The sequence below is a fragment of the Triturus cristatus genome, chromosome 12 (genome assembly GCF_964204655.1).
Source record: "Triturus cristatus chromosome 12, aTriCri1.1, whole genome shotgun sequence".
Taxonomy (NCBI): Eukaryota; Metazoa; Chordata; class Amphibia; order Caudata; family Salamandridae; genus Triturus; species Triturus cristatus.
The window spans coordinates 27,007,690-27,027,165 of record NC_140595.1 but is presented as its reverse complement, the minus strand read 5'-3'; the positions used below and the strand labels follow the sequence as shown (position 1 = coordinate 27,027,165).

Here is a 19,476-nt window from a genome sequence, read left to right as displayed (position 1 = left end):
CATTCTGAACAGATTTTCTGAAGTTCTGTCCATTTGTTCATATTGTAATGCAGAAAGCATTTTTACTTTGCCATGAAGCAGGCCCTTGTGGTAGATTTGCAGGCCCCTCCCAGGATTAACATCTTCTGGGTGCCTGAGGCACTCACACACCAGGACCTCCGCTGCCAAATTGCTAGGTTCTGGCAGCTTGGATGTCTCAATAAACTCAGAGACACTAACTGGAGTTGAACACAAAGTGACCGTAGTTCGACTGCCCAAGCTGGCAATGAATGCCCAAACCAAACAAGACAAAAAACTATTTTAGGTAGATTGTTTGTCCTGTGCTATGTATTCCTCAGAGAGAAGTCAAGAGTTAGCTTGAATCTGAAGACGTCTTTGTAGAAAAACAACTTCTAAATGTTCACGCAAAAGAAATTGATCACAGGGTTTTTCCCTATTTCTAGTTGTGTCCACGGCCAAAGGCCATGTAACCAATGCTGGTGCGGTCTTTATTCCTGGCAGGTTCAGTTGTCTACCCCTTTTAGATTTTACACACTTTCCCAGTCTCATGAAAGAAGTTTCACATAATGCAGACGTCACCCACCTATTGTGGAAAGATCTGTGGCAACTGCTAATCCAATTGCCTAAGGTAATCTCAGTTGAAAAAGAGTAGAATGATTGTAATCAGAATCCACATGCTGATAATCACCATTACTGGTCTATGTTGTATGGCTATTTACAGGCAATAAAAATAAAAGCAATAAACATAGCTTTTTTTTTTTTAAAGAAAAAAGAAACCAGTCAGGAATCTGGACCCTCTGCTACATGTGGGTAAACATGAGGCCTGGGAGTCATTTTAATAATGCAGGATTCATGTATGTAATTTCGTATTACTCTTAGATGCAGAACTGTTTTACTCTTTCACACCAACTATTACACACCAACGCAACGATAATAATTTGATTACTAAGTGATTTGGGGGGAAAAAAATCCAACTGCAAAAGCACGTTTAGAGAGCACGAGCAACTGCTCACACTGCTGTTCGTGTCCTGTTGCATTTAGCTCTATTTTTTTAATCGCAAAATGCATCCGCTTTTACATTTTGGACATGAGGGTGCACTTTGCTCTCCAAGACTAGGAATGAAAGCTGGGAGTAATTTGGGGGAAATGTAAACCCCATGAGCATATTTAGGAAGCGCCTGCTTGCACTGCAATATGTGTTCCGCTGCATTTACTGCTATTTCTGCGTATAAAATGCTTCCTGGTGTCTATTTTGGATGCAAGGGGGCATTTTGTCGCTAATGAAATAGCTTAAGCCTTTGAGAATGGCACGCTTTAATTAACAGTGCAGGTGCTGAGTTCCATACTTTCAGAGCAGTTTGGAGGCTGGTCCCCCAGCCCTTGTCTTGTAAACCTTTGGGGTGGTCAAGAGATTGGTGGAGTCAGAGGTTTGTGTTCGATGAGGCTGGTAGCAAATGATGAAGAAAGGTTGGCATTTAAGACCAAAAACAGGGATATGAAAGTAATAATTTAGGTAATGGGGAGCTGTACGAATCTGGGCATTTGCCCCCCTTTTAGCATCAACATACTGCATTTCGACTCTGACAGTGCACTAAGGCTTGCTAACCAGACCTCAGTACCAGTACATGCATAGTATGTGATGTAACTTTGACTGAAGTGTACTGGGTTCCAGCTAACTAGGGCCGCAGTTCCAGTGTTCTTTCCATAAAAATGTTCAATTGTTTCCCCCAATTGGCAAAACCATTAGCACCTTATGTAAGTCCCTAGTAAATGGTACCCCTGGTACCTAGGGCCTGAGGTACTAAAGAGGGCCCCTAAGGGCAGCAGCACGAATTGTGCCACCCCAAGGGACCCCTCACCAAGTACATGCAGGGTGGGTATTGCAGGCTGCGTGTCTTGGTGCAGACAAAAAGTGAAAACACGACATGACGCACATCCAAGTGCGCCATGTCCCCTACCACTGCATGCAATATTTGTAAGTCACCCCTACAGCAGGCCTAACAGCCCTAAGGTAGGGTGCTAAATATTACATGTGAAGGAATATCTGCATGAGTAGATATGCCCCTGTATTTGTGCTGGTCAGTCCTATTCCTGCCAGTACAAGTGACCAGAGAAGCCATTTTAAACATGTGCTGGACACTGGTGAAAACAAGTCCCCCAGCTACATGATGGCTTCACTGAAAATAGGGATGTTTGATATAAAACATCTCACACTGGTAAACCTACACTGATACCAGTTTTGGATTTACCAATAAATGCATCCAGGGTGCCTCCTGAAAACCTACCAGTCTTTGGTGTCCTTGCTGACGGTTTCTGACAACCTGCCACTAGAGACACTGTTCTGACCTCCTAGGCTGACAGTTATTCGCTCTCAGGATACCCAGAACAAAAGCCTGTCCGTGAAATGGGTGTAACACCCCCTCCTACAGGAAAACCAACAGATTAGCATCCTTGGGCCGTTTGGAATACCACCACTGGCTAGTACCAATAATAAGGTGGGGTACATTGAGAACAAGATTTTTCTGAAGTCGCCGTCTTTGTGATGACATATTTAGGAATTCTGGGACTGGGTTATGCCCAACTTCCCACAAGAAGTGGTCATATAGGGAGAGGTAGTGACCCCAAGAGTCAGAAGCCCATTTGGCTACTACCTTAAATTCAGTATTTACGGGAGTCCCTGGCACCGAAGAGGCAAATACTGATGACCTAAGAAAAGAGAAGACAAGAGCCGCAAAAGCCAAGGAGAGAGAGGAAGCAGCTGACCTGGTAGCAATCCTGCCGACCTGCCTGCATGACACTTCGAAAATGGCACCAAAGTCGAGTCGTCCTGCATCTGTGACACTAGAAACTTGGGAGAACTGCCTGCCTTTGAAGAAGACCTCCTGTGGACAGCGAACCTGTTCTACAGAATCTCCACAAGAAAAGACTCTGAAGCCCTCACAACTGCCAAAACCCGACATCCGAATCCACCACTGCACCAGTCTCTGCTGGCGCGAAGTAGGTCACTGGTGCCAACAAGGTTCCCCAGCCCTCCATAGCTAGAGTGCATCGTGATTTCATCCCTTCTGGAATCCCCAATGTCACCTTCAGCCTCTGCACGCAGGCCCCCTCAACAGCAACTGCTCCGGTAAGGAAAAACCTGACACCCCTGCAACAGTACCCCTGGGCCTTGGAGAAGAGGAGCAAAGGTGTCCCCATACCCCCCCCTCCCCGTCCCGATCATCGCATGGTCTAAGCCCACTTGCTTGTTCAGTCTGACTGGCGTCCTAGCCAGAGCCTGCAGCCTCTTTTTACAGAGGCCAATCCCCATTGAAATGCACTGGGATACCTATAGTGATTTCAACACTGGATTGTTTTTTCTGATGCCTAAATATGAAGTTACTTGCTTTTTTTATAGATTGGTACGGATCTCCTTCTTGAATTGTATTGTCTTTCATTATTCATTGTGTGTATTTGTAAATGTCATGCACTTCTCCGTGTTAAGCCTGAGGCTGCTCGAACACACTATCCCCCAACAGAACACTTTGGGCTTGCACAACAAGCCCCTGTCCACTCATAAGGGAACCCCTAGACTCTTTACATAGTATATCAGATTGTTGATGCATCACACAAAGAGCAGCTTCCTACAGAGCCACAAATTCCACACAGACTACAATTGCAGACTGTGTGACATGGTGTAAACATGGTGTGAACCATGAGTAAAAACATAACATGACACACTGCTGTGTGCCATGCCTAAGTCACTGCATCTAATAAATGTAAGTCATCCCTACAGCAGGCCTCTGAGTCCTAAGGCAGGGTGCATTACATTTTATGTGAAGACATATCTGCATGAGCATATATGCCCCTGTGATGTTAGTTATATTACTAGATATTGCACGTGAGCAGGGAAGCCATCTTAAGGCATTTACTGGGCAATGGTCAAACAAGTTACCCAACTACATAATGGCTTCATTGAAACCTATGGTGCTTATATCAAATACCTTGTATTAATAAACCCACACCGATTCCAGTGATGGGTTTATTAATACATGCACCCAGAGAGTACCTTGGAGGTACCCCCTGAACCGAATAGTGTGCTGCTGACTGGACTTTTCCAACTTGGCACCAAAGACAGGTTTCTCACCCTCTGCAGGTGAGAGCCCATGCTGTCATGCAGTCAGGAACAATGCCCTCTCTGGCAGGAGGTGTTTACACCTCCTCCAAACATGATGGCTAGTGAATCAGCGTACCAAGGCCAGAGACTTAAAAGTCTCTGCCGCCTCTGATACAAGACCACGGCTTCCCCAGACCTGAGAGATGCCACCCCCTGCCCCGAGGTCCATTTGGCACCAGAACAGGTGGGAAATTAACTATGCAAGGAAGGTGGGTTGTTGCCCCTCCAGGCTAGTCACACCCCTAACGTTTGGCTGTCTAACGTGAAGATGAAAATTAAGAATTTCCCATCTTGGTTGTGGTGAAATTAGGAACTCTGGGACAGGATGATGCCCACTACCAAGATGAAGTGGTAATCTATGGGGTGTAGTGACCACAGGGGTAAGTAGCACCATTGGCAACTACCCTTCACTCAGCTTCATGTCCCTAAATTGAGTATTAAAGTGGCCCTCCTGACACCAGGGAAGCAGAAGGGACACAAAAAGAAGAGGACAAACAAGAGCGAAGAAGCGAGAACTGAGGACCAGTAGTGGACTTTTTGGCGCCAAACCCTGCCTGCTTGTACCAGCCCCTACCATCGCTGGGACCGAGTCGTCCTGCCGTTGTGCATCTGCCAAGAACCCTGGTGCACTGCCAGCACTTTGCAAATTGTCAGCAATATCCCATGGAGTAGAAGAGCTACTCCCCTGCAGCTTACAGGCATCGAGCAGCTAAGTCCGGTCCACCATTCTGCCTCCCTCATTTCCACAGAACCCAGTTAGAGGTTGCAGTGCTCCAGAAGGTCTTATCCGCCTTCCCGCCTAGTGAGAAGATGCCAGAACCAACCTGGGACGCAAAGCACCAATACCAGGTGTACCAGACCCCTTGCAGCAACTGAAGCGTGTATGAGTCCAATCCTGACTCAAATGACTCCAAGAGTCAGCATCCGTCGAGGGACATCAGAACCGCAGAGACCCACTTCGAGAGTGGCCCAGCTGTCTTGTTTTTGTTCCCTCATCCATTGAGACCGACAACCACGAGCGCCCTCGACACATAAGCCCAGCCAACATAACCACTGCACCAGAGTGCCCCACCTCGGGTTCCTGAGAACAGACTGTGCTTCCTTGCTTCCAAGGCCCTCACGCACTGTGCCACTATAGGGAGCTCTCAGGCTTGTCCCAAAGTCTCTCTCTGCAGCCTGTTTCTAGGAGCCCCCCCCCCCCCCCCCTGCACGCTCCTTTGGTGTAGCGTGCCAAGCTACCAACCCGAACAGAACCTCTGCACACGGACACTCCCCGGCATATAAAGACTAATTGCTGGAGGTTCTTTGAATCTTGATCCCCTATCACTTTAAGTCCTGAAGGGGACCCTGGAAACTGTATGCAGTATATGCCTTTTTTCCAATAGGAAAGCATTACTGCTTAATGACGCATTTAAGTGAACATTTCACTTACCTGTAAAAATCAACATCTCGAAAAGTTCTTTCTTGATCACGAAGTTCCTGGTGTTGAAATTTAAATAAAAATGTGTGTTATTTTTCTACATTGGTCTCGGATTTATTCTTGAGCATGTGTCCCATTTATTGCTTCTGTGAGTACAACAAATGCTTAGCACTACCCTCTGATAAGCCTAAACCGCTCGCCCACACTACCATAAAAGAGAGCGTTTGGCCCTTGTAAACCAATAAGGGTCGCCTGAACTCTCTGCACAGTGTGCCTCTTTTTAATACACTATATAGAGAGCCAGCTTCCTCCGGCCATTGACGTAGGAGAGACAGTCATTCCTGGGACACATGTGAGCCAGGGAAGGGGAGACCCTGCTGCTTATCCCCCCTCAGACACCAGGAGGACAGGGCGGTGTGTTTAGTACAGGGTAAATGGGATGGCAGCACATTTCTCCTACATATTCTGACCCGGGCCTGACGAGTTTTCTTCTCCTTTTATGTTTGATTATTGGATTGTAATTTGTATCTGATTTTGCCTCAACTTTCTATTCCAAATTGGACAATCAGCATCAGACATCCATGTGAATGTAAACTGTTTGCTTGACAAAATGCAAATAAAGATTTTTTTTTTTTTAAAAATAGAGAGCCAGCTTCCTACAGTCAAAAAGAATGAGGATCAGAGCTCCAACAAGGTCTGTGCTATGCAGGCACTCATAAAACAGAAATAAGAGATACTGCAAATGGTTAGGGAGATAAACTCATATTAATTGTCAAAAAATATAAAAAAAAATATCAACTTAAAGCAACCTAAACAAAAAAAAATAAAGGAGACATCTAGTACGCTCCCACTTCACCCGTCGAAAAATGAGTAATGAAATGTAAAAGTGAGATGGAAAACAAAGAACCCATTGCCTAGCTTATTCTGTCTAGCTTTCTCTGATCTTCGAGCCGTACAGCTAGTTAATCTACCTGTGTCACATATGGGAGGTCTTCCCATCCGTAGGATTATGTTTTATTGGGTCGGTATCTACATCCAGGCATTTTAAAAAGATATATATAATAGGCCTTGGGATAGTTCAAGTGCTGGTGGGAGTGTGCAGCGGTTTTAATGCTTATTTTTTCTTCCAATGAGAGCTTCTTTTTCATTTATTTTACACAATTATGTATGGCCTTTAAAAGAGAACAGCGAGGTAAGACAAATATAAGAACAAAACAAATTTACGAGGACCAAGGAAAGTCAAATTCAAGAGAGTTACAGTAACCAAGACAATTATGTTACCTTTCCTTGCAGTTATTTTAGCTTCAAGAGCCTGCTTTCGCTTTTCTTCTTGGCTTAAAAGACCATACGTAACCTCAACCGGGTGCTTGCTTTTCTCCAGCCACTCCTTCAGCTTAGCCATGTATTCATTACCAAACAAGAACGAATTCTCTAAATTTGGGAAGTCCGAAGGCTTTGGTGCAACGTCTCTCAAACCAACGGTCTCCAAGATTTTGTTTTGCCTGAAAGCCGAAGTTGAGGTATAGGACATTCCAAGGAGTACCAAGGTTTTTCGACAAAGAGAAATGGTCTTTTCAAGGTCACGGAAGAGCTTGGCCCGAGTAAAACGCCTTGGAAGTGCATTCAGTTCATACTCACTGCAGGCTAGTAACATGGGCTGTGCACACTTCAGAATACTGAGCTGCAGGGCTAGTAAGTGCTTATCAAGAGGATTTATGACCTCAGAGAAACCAAGCTTCTCTGCCACAGCTCCTTTCGCCACCAAAAGCTCATAAAATGCATCGTCTAAATCTGGCTTCTGTAAAGCTGGGTGCTTGTATTGTCCGACATGTGCATAACAGTGTGCCCTATGCTCTGGTTTGAGTTGGCACTTGAAAGATGCCAACACTTTCGCACATGAGCCTTTTTTCAGTTGAGATTGAGCTCGTTTGCCTATGAGAACCTGATTCCCTACGAGTGTATGGAACCCTGACCATCTGATTACCTCAAATCCAAGTTTAGACACACCGTCTCTCGAAGCTGTGAGCTCTTTTAACTTGGCTTCGTCAAGGACTTCTTCAAAACTGGGATGCATCGGCTCTGGTTTATTCATAGCCCTTCTGAGTTGCCTTCTGGCATTCCTACTGAGTCCAGAAGGGCGAAATTCATCAGAACCGGAGGAGTCTGGAGATTTGGAACGGCTGTGGTGATCTCGATGCCTACTGTGGGGACTTCGTGATCGCTGGGGACTTCGTGATCGTTGGCGACTCGGAGCCCTTGCTCGAGAAGTTGATCGACTATTACGGTCATGACTTCTTGTCGGTGATGTTGATGGACCTGTTCATTAAAACATTAGGGAAAATTATTTACACCAAATGAAAAGGAGTAGCAATTTTATCAGTCTACGACTATCAAAGTAAACACCAATATAGCTAATTTCTCAAGATCATCCTTTACTTTTGTTAGAAATAAGAGATGTTTCAACTTTATAATTTGATGCTCATGTAAAAATTTGGCACAAGCTCTCAGGGACACAATCCGACTAAGCTGTTTAATACAAACACCGTTCACTTTTAATAATCAGTAGCATCCATCAAATATAGATGTAAAAACAAACAGTTGAACATTAAGGGTGTTTATTTGTGAAAACTGATTAAACTGTGTTTAAGAAATTAACAAACACAGAAAACCATGTACCTACAAGACACTAAGAAGGAAAGTGGCCCTTGAAAACGAGAATATGTGCAGGCAAGTAGCTGACTGGACAAATACAGCGAAAGGGAAAATACAAACAGATGAGGAGAAACGAACCAAGAAGAGTGGAAGGGGGTCCTGCAGGATACATGGACATTCATTCACTTCAATACACGGCACTGTACAGGGAACCCCAAAATCAAGCAAATGATACCATGACATAGCAGCAGGGAGTTAAACAAAGTGAAGAAATATAATGTAATTGATCATGTTTACCAATGTGTCTATGTATTAGCATAGCTAGCCCTTACACTGTCTGTGTATACAAAGAACAGCACAAATTAAACCAATAATTGGGACTATACTGTATTCACATATTAATGGTTTAAGAAGTAATGAATAATATTTTTTTCAAAATGTAATTAAATTTACATCCCCACTCTCAACTCCTCAATGGGACACTCTCTTTTACATGATTCCGAGATAGGAAATATTTACTTCTGAGAAACCTTTAGAAATGCACATGTTTGGGTTATGTTAAAGAGTTGGTGGTACTAAGTGTCTGTCGGCCCTTGATATCAAAATGATATGAGGAGACAGAAAGAGAAACGCAGCTAAATCTTCCCAAAATACTGCTGCATTAGGCAAGCCTTCCTGCACCTAGGGATTCCTTAACATCCAACCAGAAAGTCAGTCTAAAAAAATAGCGTCTGCAGCTCCACAACAGTAAACAAAAATGTCTCAGACACAAAAGATGAGGCCTCTAAACCAAAGATCCTAACAGGGTTTTGACTTCAGGCAACGTTTACCTGTCTGTTAGTGTGAGAAAGAGCCCTCTTTCTGCATGGTTGCCCCCACTTTTTGCTGAATTGCTGATGTGCTCTGATTGAATGTGCCCTGGGCACCTGCTAATCAGGTACCCAGGGCCTATGTTATTTTTCTTAAACTGCATTGAAAACAAAACTCAATTGGCATCCCTGGCCACAGGTCGCCCCTGGTAAATGGTACCACAGGTACCCAGGGCACCGTGACCAGGGGAGACCTCTAAGGGCTGTAGCACTTATTGTGCCACCCTTAGAGGCCCTGTACCATTACACTCACACACTGCCTTTGCAGGCTGCGTGTTTTGGTGCAAAACAAAGTGAAGAGTCGATATGGCACACATCTCTGTGTGCCATGCCTACAACCTACTGCCCCGGCATAGATCAGTCACCCCTCTATCTGGGTGCACTATATCAGTGGTGAGGGTACAGGTGCATGAGCCCTGTACCCCTACAGTGTCTAAGTCCATTCTTAGACATTGTAAGTGCAGTGCTGCCATTAAGAGTTTATGGTGCTGGGAGTTTGTCATTATGAACTCCACAGCACAATAATGGCTACACTGAATACTGAGAAGTTTGGTATCAACTTCTCAGCACATTAAACCCACACTGAGGCTAATGTGCGATTTAATAAAAAATGCCCACAGAGGGCATCTTAGAGATGCCCCCCTAAAAAACGACCCACCACTCACGTCCAGGCTGAGTGGCTGCTTTCAGCTGCCACCACCAGGCATGTTTCTGGACCCCTGGGACGAGAGCCTGCTGCTCTCGGGCACCTGAAACAATACACATCCTGGGACGAGGTGCCAAGCCTCCTCCCCCAGAATGGGCAGAGTTTACAAAGGGAAAGCTTCAAACGCTTGCCGCCTTTGTGAGCTTCCCCAGGCCACTTGCTACTTTCAGCAACTGGTCCCCACCGGTTCTGACCCCACTTTGGGGAGGGGAGGGGGGGGGGTGAGAACTGGCGGGAAAAACAAGTGAGGAAGAGAGGGGTGCCCAATTCTGCCAACTCCACCCCTCAGGTGGGGGAGGCGAGGTGGAGCACAAGTCTCAGTCCCAGCCATCTTGCAGATGGGGGGGACCCAGCCAACCATGGAAAGGCTTATGCCCCCCTCCCACTGGAGGGTGGCATAATAGGGGGTGCACCCATCCCAGGGAAGGGACCCATTGGTCCCAACCTTTTTACCTACCTGTAACGCCCCTAAATCTAGTATTTAGGGGCACCCCTGAACCTTGGTTCCTCAGACAAAAACCTGCAAGAAGAAAAGAAGAAGAAGAACGACCAAACAGCTGTGCCAAAGCTAACAAGGAGGATGCCCAATGACTTGGTCCCCAGTCCTACCAGCCTGTCCCCACCTCCAAACTGCTCCAGCGGAATCCCGGTGTGTCCTGCAGCCAGCAACCTCGACAGACCCGGAGGACCTGCCTGCCTTCAATCCCAAAGACTCTGTCTCCAGTGAACACTGGATTTATTCAAACCAGAGACTCCAGTTCCGCAAGAATCCGCGGGTCTGCACCACTCTGCACTCGACACTCACGGCCCGAGTTAGAGTGGCCCAACACAAGAGGAAGTTCCCCGGAGATACTGACCTGGCGAACTCTGACCTGCCTCAAGCCAATGCCTGCAGCCTCAAACAGGAAGGTCACCCCAACCGCGACCAGGAGCTGGTAAGAAGATGCGACCATAAAAGGCACCCCTGCACCAGACACCCCGCGGCCTTGGGTGGCCCAACCGACGGTTCCTAACCAACACCCAAGATCCCAACTTACCTCTCCAAGTGGTGGTCACACCCAGAAGACCTTTGTCCCCGAGCCTGCAGTGCTTTTGCAAACCAGAGACTCCCCATTGAAAGCTACAGGGCTTCCAATGCAAAAACAGCACTCTGCACCCGGCCACCCCAGTGCCGCTGAGGGTGCAACTTTTGTGTTGGCCTAAACCCCCATTTGCCCTGGGCTTAAGTCCAGGATCTTTGCTCCTACAACCCAGTGGCCTGCTCGTCAGCAGCCACCAACCGGAGGCCCCCTATCCCTCATTGGATAACATTGGGCCTCAGCACTCTGCACCTGGTCCGCCTAGTCCCGCTGAGGGTGTAACAAGGGTGCATCCTTGCCCTGAGGGACCCATGAGGATGACCCCTGAGGCTAACCCCAGAACACCAACTCCCACAACAAAGTACTTACCTTTAAACCGATAACACTATTTTCCTCCATAGCATAACATTGACTGTTTTTCTATGTAAAGTTTTTAAGTGTGGAGTTGGAAAACCTAAAGAAATTCTTTAAAATTGTACTAATTAACAAAAACGCTTTTATTTACCTGTTTGCAGGAAATGTCCCAGTGCAGTATCCAGGCATACTGCACTGTGTAAGAAAAGTAATCTCAAAATTAACTTACCTGTAAAAGTCCTATACAAAGTATATCTACTGTATTCTGAAAAGTATTGCATTATCAGTAACACTACTCAAATCAAAGTACAATTGCAATTCAAACTATTTACAAATGGCATTACTACTGTAAAGTGTTTATTGCTTACCTGTGCCAGGCTTGCTTGGCTCTAGAAAATAAAATAACTAAAAGGATATTTGTATACAAAAACAATTGGTCTGAAGTTTAGTCTTTGAGTGTGTGAATTCATTTGCTGACTCAGTGTGTACAACAAATGCTTAACACTGGCCTCTGAGAAAGCCTCACTGCTCGACCACACTACACCAAATAGAGAGTGAGGTGCTATCTACTTTACCTCTGCCTACCTTTTGGGTTCCACTGGACTCTGTGCACACTATACCTCACTTTGGTATAGTATGTACAAAGCCAGCTTCCTACAGTTAGAGAAGATCCATTGTGCACAATATCAATACCTACAGTGGAGTTTTGGGTGAGGGCACTGCATACCATGGGTTACATTTCTTGCAACTTATTTGCTTGCGGCATATTTGATGGCCTTCCTTCCTCTTCTTTTGTTTGTTCTTTCGTGGGAGCGTAGATTCTGTACCACCCCTTTGATGGGGTGACTTGTATCCTTCCATTTTTCTCCTTCAGGGAACTACTTTTTCCCGTTAGCACTCTATGAAAGTGCACGTGTTTTTCATGCCCCATGGGCTGCTTTCCACCTCACATACTCTAACTACTCATCTATTACTTCCTTCGAACCCCCATCGTGGCCAAATTTTAGATCGTAGTTCTTTTTTTAATTTTTATTTAATCTCAACGTACTTCCTCCACCTTGGATGCAACTAATGGCATGCGAGGCTGAGCAGCAACATAAGAGATGGAGGAGAAAAGTATACTCAGCAATTAGTTCAGGGTATGCAAGGGGATGACAGTTTGGGACGTGCCGCTGCCAGTGCAGCAGGAAATAGACACGGGGGGGATGTAGTGCTGTATGTACTATTAGAAGGCAAGAAAAAGTGCATTAGCAAAGTATGCGCCATAAACACAGACAATACATATTTTTTTTAGGACCTGCCAAAGCTGACTACCTTATATAGATGCCCCCTTGTTATGTGCTGGGGATACGAACTGTATCCTGGATGACCAATTTGATATATAATACAACCCTCCATCCCCCAAGCTAACACTAAGCTGGGAATGACTTCCACTTTAATGACACTGTTGAGCGTGGTTGGACTTTTACACTAATAAGCACGCAATGCTACTGTGCCAATCATAATATTTACAGTAGAATTGGCTATATACGAACCACAAGAGAGAACCTTTACAGATATAATGGGGCTAAACATCAGAGTAGATTTCTTTTGGGCCATTCCCCATTACAGGCCACATGGGCCGACAGGCAAAACCATGCTCAAGTGCTTGCCTCCAGACTACAGCTGAAGGATTTCCACGAAAGATACATTTTAATGGCACATCAGGGACACTATCGAGAATTGTTTTAAAAAAATGGGGAGCACAGCGTCTGCTCAGGCGAGTGACTAGGAGACATTTAATGCGGCATTATCTGGAGATTGCTTGACCAGGAGATATTGCAACAGCTTACATTTCAAGAGGGCATCCAAAACAAGGTGAAGGATGGAATGCTTGAATTAATCTTAGCCACTGGCATTTTCTCGGGCCCTATCCCAATCCATAGTTTTTCGCCCCCCCATACCACATCAGTTTGGGCACAGCCTTCTGCAAATCTGTCTTGACTTCGCTCCAACGGGAACAGTCGAGCCAGAACAGCTACGCCAAGTCCTCCCTAAACCAGAACAGAAGCAACACAGGACTCGTTTTGTCCTTATTAGAACTCATCAGCCAGGTTTAGCTCAGTTCTAGTGGCACAGTGAGCAGGGGACCCCACGTCTGGGCATACTAGTCACACTTAGGGCATCAAAAACAAAGTAATGGATGGAATGCTTGAATTAGTCAGCCGCTTCCCAATCCATCGTTTTTTTGCCCACCATGCTACCTCAGTTTGGACCCAGCAATAGGAACATTCACATCTGAATCTTACCTTTATAGGAAGGCATGCCCAATCTATCATAGCAATTCTTTAGACCAGAGCTTTCCAAACTCTGTGTCGCGACACAGTACTGTGTCGCCTGCCGTGCTTGGGTGTGTCGCGCAACAACGAAGAGACTAGCTCTATTCTTTCTTTCTAGGACCTACGTGACGTAAGTGCGTGACGGACCTGTTTATCCAGGAGTAAGCATCGCCATCCGTCTAATCTGTGATCCTCGGTTTTAAGGGCAGTTAGTGTTTCCTTTCCGAACACTGTCTCTGCGAGGACCAGAGGTCGAAGTGAGCACGATCGGGAGGGCACGGCGTGCCCGTACTTTAATTTCATAGAATCCGTTCCCCAAATTTCAGTTTTTTAAACATGCCTCCCCGACTCGAGAAATCACCACGGCCGATAGGTAAGGCTGGGCTTTGGGGACAGGCAGAGAAGACAAGGAAAGTGTCCAGTTCTCCTGCTGCTGGCAGCTGCACGCACCCCCCTCTCTTTGTTCCCCCTCTTCCCTCTCCTTCTGTCTCACGCCTCCTCATTTGGTGAAAATCGAGACTTCAAGAAACAGGTATTACCTACTCTTTGCTCCTTTCGTTTATTTTCTCCCCTGTGAAATGGATCCAAAAAAGAAAAAGACTTTTGCTGGAAACGTCGTATTTCTGAAATTGTTCAGTTTTTAAGTGCAGCCTCGGGGTGGGGAGAAATAAAACATTCAAAATATGAATAACTAACTCAATCAAGACAGAGTGGTTGTAAGGTGGCCAGATTGATTTATTCACACATAAACACATTAGCGCCACTTTACAGTGTTTGCCAGTGAAGCGCTACTTTTGTTTTCTCGTCTCTCTTTGAAAAGCATTGCTTTCCTGGGTGGGAATGTGCACTATTCTTGGAGGTACTGAAATACCAGATTTATGGGTGAACTAGAAAACAAAATGTGTACAGCGGCTATGTGTACACGAATGAGGGGCCATATTATCAAGTAACGGTGATAACATTATCGCCGCTTTAGCAGCAGGAAACTGCTGCTAAACCGGCAATAATGGGCTTGATAATATGCCCTCGAGAATTCCCAAATAAGCCCAGGTTCTGGTGTGAATCTGGGCCTCTATGGGAATTCACAAGGGCATATTATCAAGCTCATTATCGCAACTTTAGTGGCAGTTTCCTGCCACTAAAGCGGCGATAATGTAATCGCCGTTCCTTGATAATATGGCCCGTGGTCTTTTGAAGCCATACTGCTTATGTTTTGTAAGGATATAAGCAATGGGCATTGAAACGGGTCACTTCTGGGCGTCAAATGCGCAGTCCAGTCCGCTCCCAATTCCCGGCGCTCGGTACGTTTTTCACACGAGTGGTAGCCCGGTGACAAGGAAGAATGGCGGGAAGTAGATGGTAAGGTTGTGTCATCTGCTGCAGCTGCCTCAAAATGTGCCCAATTACATTTTTTACTTTGAACGAGGTCTGTATGCTGCCGTAAAAACAGAGAGGGGCCCTGCAGAACCTATGTAACCTGGGTCCTCCAAAAGCTTCTGAGATGGCCGATTTATTGTAGCGAAGTAAAAAAAACATTAAGACGGATATTGGAATACTAATTTGAAACCCATAGGAGCAAAGTTGAGAATCAGAAATGTATTAAAGCATTAAAGATAGTGGAAAAGTGTTATTTCAGCAGCCGCCTTCTTGAAACAGATGTATGGCTTATCATAACCTCACTTGAAACCTCTTTCCCTCCCAGCATGCACAGCCCCTTAAGTTTCAGAATGAAAAACTAAGATCGCCATTTTCCTTCGGTTCCCCTACAGTGCCCCTTCCCCTAATTTTGGAACCTACTATTTTACAAATTGCATCTTAGCTAATCCTTCATAGGCTTTAAAAAGGAACTTCAGACATACTTATTTTAGGAGTATCACATTTTGTATGCCCCGCGCCTAAAGCCCCTTCGGAGTACTATGGGCCTGTGTAAAGCAGGCAGTCAGACAACACTGACTGCACAAGAGCATTACGTGGCAGAATGAATGCAATTATGCATAGGGCGACAGTGGAGCAGTCAGTAAGCAGCCTGAAGTCTTTAACCAGCAGGACGTAATTACGAGGGTAAAGTAACACGTGGGACTTTACCAGACAGTACTTTACCAAGTAGGTATTTTTTCAATGTCATAATATTTATGACATTAAAAAGGGGGCGGTTTAAGGGTTCAGGTGGTGGGACGAGATAGGTTTCAGTGTCGTAAGGGTTATAAGGGCTGTTTAGGGTTCATGGGTGGATGAGGGTAAGGGGTATTTAGGGGTTTAAAGGGTTTAGGGATCGATAGGGGTATCCGACCTTCAGAAAGCTTTCTGCGAAGTAGTCTGTAATCATGTTTACATTTTAAACAAGCCACAGGTGGTAGCTCAGCGTTCTAGCGTTAAATGTTAATAATCTGCCTGCTGCACAACTGTCTGTTTTGTTTGCTCATTCTTCGAAACGCAGACAGGCAAAGGGCGGTCAGGTGTTTTTTTTTTTTTAAGAATGGGGTTGCCAAATGTGGAATGTGGGCTGCGCAATTTGCCTTGATAAAAAGAAAACAGCTGTTTCGTTTCTGGGTTATGAGAAATCATAATTTTATATTTCTGCTTTTTATCGCATTTTAGGGCTCTGTAAACAAAGAAGCAGTCGCGGCTAATGCCTGGTAGCAGCAGTGGGGCGGGTGGATTGGGGGAAGGGGTGGAAACCACCGGTTTAAATTAAGCACTGCTCTTTTACCTATCTCCATCCTCACTCATCTGTCCTTCTTTCACCTGGTCTCCTCTCTATCGCTTCATGTCTCTTCCCCTCGTGCCTTTCACTCAGTCTTATCGCCTCCCTCCCTCTCATTTTACCATCCTCGCTCGTCCTAAACCTAAACTCTCTTCTTTGTTTCTCTTTCTGTTCATTCTATATCCTTCCTCTCATATCCATCACTAGTCTTCTTGTTTCTCTCCATCTTCACCATCTTCCACTTCTTTGTTCTTTCCCTGCCATCCTTATTTCTGGTTCTTCACTATCTCCTTTGCTCATTCTGATCTCCCTTTCTTTTTCTGACACTTTTTTTCTCTTTTTTCAACCTTTCCTTTCACTAATTTTCTCTCATATGTCATTTTTGATATATGAGAGCAAACTATCTTATAATTTGGTCTCAGTTTTCCAAAATGGGCTTTCCCCCTTCTAGTGTGAACTGGCTTGGGTGTGATCATCGTCACTTGCCACAATGTTGGCCTGGTAGATTGTTTTCCAAAGGCTTCTTTTGGTTCTAGATCTGGTAGTGTACATTTCTCATCCAACTTGTTTAAAGGGTTGGCTGTGCGTGCACCCGCCCTTTTTGTGCCGTAAATCACTGGGGCATGGGTCAATGTGTGCATGATTATATTCTTGTTTCAGGCACAAACTTAACCTTACACCCAGTTTTGCCAGTCACTGTCTTTGTTAGAACAGATTCACAATTTCTTTACTAACCTTCCTGCTTTCTCGAATTTGCTTGAAAATGCACCATTTGCCCACTATTTTTTCAAACTTTTCTCGGGGGGAGAACCGCCCCGAATCCCCCTTAAGTGGCTCGCTTCGCTCGCTCGCATTACCGTGTCACTAGGTCGCGATTGTCTAAAAGGTGTGTCACCAACATGAAAAGTTTGGAAAGCTGTGCTTTAGACCGATCAAGCTCAGAATGGCTAAAGGTAAAAAAGCTTGTACCACTGAACTTAAATTTGTTGTCACTGTTACCAGAGAACCTAATATGAGAAGGCAGGAGAAACCTAACTATGGTTGTTGCACACTATTGGTTCATCTCCCTTCAGCAGAGTTAGCCTCTATTTGTGGGCATCCCTTTATAAAAGGAGAGCACCTTCAACAACAGCTTCACTGAAGTGTCCAACCCAAAAGCAAAGGAAGTCAAAAAACACAAGAAATTGAGACCATCTTTAAAACTGGTAGAGGGCAGCAGAGTAAATATCTATTTAGATCTGCAATATCCAAGAAGATGTCTGGCAGAATATATGTATTGTGCTCTAACGTTTAATAAAAGCAACCCAAAGTTCCTTAAAGAGACAACAGGAATGTATTCGGTGTAAGAAAGTGCCCCTTGTTGCATAGTTAGCCCCTTAATCTTTTGCCAGATACCTGATGTCAACTCGACTAAGTGTGGGCTGGGATCCTGCTAACCAGGCCCCAGCACCTGTGTTCTTTTACAAAACTGTACCTTTGTTACCCACAATTGGCACACCTGTATGTCCCTTGTAAAAGGTACCCCTGGTACCATAGGCCTTGTGACCAGAGAGGGCATCTGAAGGATGCAGCATGAATTGTGCCACCCTCGGAGACCCCTCACCTTAACACCCACACACTGCCATAGCAGGCTGCGTGTTGTGGTGCAGACCAAACTGAAGAGCAGCATGGCACACATACCTGTGTGCCATGCCCACCACCCCTGCCTGTGGCATGTCTAAGTCACCCATCTAGCAGGTCTTACAGTCTTAAAGGCAGGGTGCACTATACCACAGGTAAGCGCATAGGTGCATGAGCAACATGACCCTACAGTGTCTGTGCCATTTTCAGACATTGAAAGTCCAGTGAAGCCATAAAGCACAGCTTTCCAAACTTTTCATGTTGGTGACACACCTTTTAGACAATCGCGACCTAGTGACACGGTAATGCGAGCGAGCGAAGCGAGCCACTTAAGGGGGATTCGGGGCGGTTCTCCCCCCGAGAAAAGTTTGAAAAAATAGTGGGCAAATGGTGCATTTTCAAGCAAATTCGAGAAAGCAGGAAGGTTAGTAAAGAAATTGTGAATCTGTTCTAACAAAGACAGTGACTGGCAAAACTGGGTGTAAGGTTAAGTTTGTGCCTGAAACAAGAATATAATCATGCACACATTGACCCATGCCCCAGTGATTTACGGCACAAAAAGGGCGGGTGCACGCACAGCCAACCCTTTAAACAAGTTGGATGAGAAATGTACACTACCAGATCTAGAACCAAAAGAAGCCTTTGGAAAACAATCTACCAGGCCAACATTGTGGCAAGTGACGATGATCACACCCAAGCCAGTTCACACTAGAAGGGGGAAAGCCCATTTTGGAAAACTGAGACCAAATTATAAGATAGTTTGCTCTCATATATCAAAAATGACATATGAGAGAAAATTAGTGAAAGGAAAGGTTGAAAAAAGAGAAAAAAAGTGTCAGAAAAAGAAAGGGAGATCAGAATGAGCAAAGGAGATAGTGAAGAACCAGAAATAAGGATGGCAGGGAAAGAACAAAGAAGTGGAAGATGGTGAAGATGGAGAGAAACAAGAAGACTAGTGATGGATATGAGAGGAAGGATATAGAATGAACAGAAAGAGAAACAAAGAAGAGAGTTTAGGTTTAGGACGAGCGAGGATGGTAAAATGAGAGGGAGGGAGGCGATAAGACTGAGTGAAAGGCACGAGGGGAAGAGACATGAAGCGATAGAGAGGAGACCAGGTGAAAGAAGGACAGATGAGTGAGGATGGAGATAGGTAAAAGAGCAGTGCTTAATTTAAACCGGTGGTTTCCACCCCTTCCCCCAATCCACCCGCCCCACTGCTGCTACCAGGCATTAGCCGCGACTGCTTCTTTGTTTACAGAGCCCTAAAATGCGATAAAAAGCAGAAATATAAAATTATGATTTCTCATAACCCAGAAACGAAACAGCTGTTTTCTTTTTATCAAGGCAAATTGCGCAGCCCACATTCCACATTTGGCAACCCCATTCTTAAAAAAAAAAAACACCTGACCGCCCTTTGCCTGTCTGCGTTTCGAAGAATGAGCAAACAAAACAGACAGTTGTGCAGCAGGCAGATTATTAACATTTAACACTAGAACGCTGAGCTACCACCTGTGGCTTGTTTAAAATGTAAACATGATTACAGACTACTTCGCAGAAAGCTTTCTGAAGGTCGGATACCCCTATCGATCCCTAAA

At 45.2% G+C, this 19,476-nt stretch overlaps 1 protein-coding gene across 1 annotated transcript in view; it reads right to left on the bottom strand.

The window, feature by feature from the left end:
• LOC146772276 (uncharacterized) overlaps positions 1–19,476 on the bottom strand; it is a 133,491-nt gene that overhangs the window by 91,535 nt on the left and 22,480 nt on the right. Inside the window, exon 3 of the mRNA XM_085639888.1 lies at positions 6,858–7,892. Within this exon, the coding sequence (XP_085496014.1) occupies positions 6,858–7,892 (1,035 nt within the window). The remainder of the gene's footprint in view (positions 1–6,857; positions 7,893–19,476) is intronic.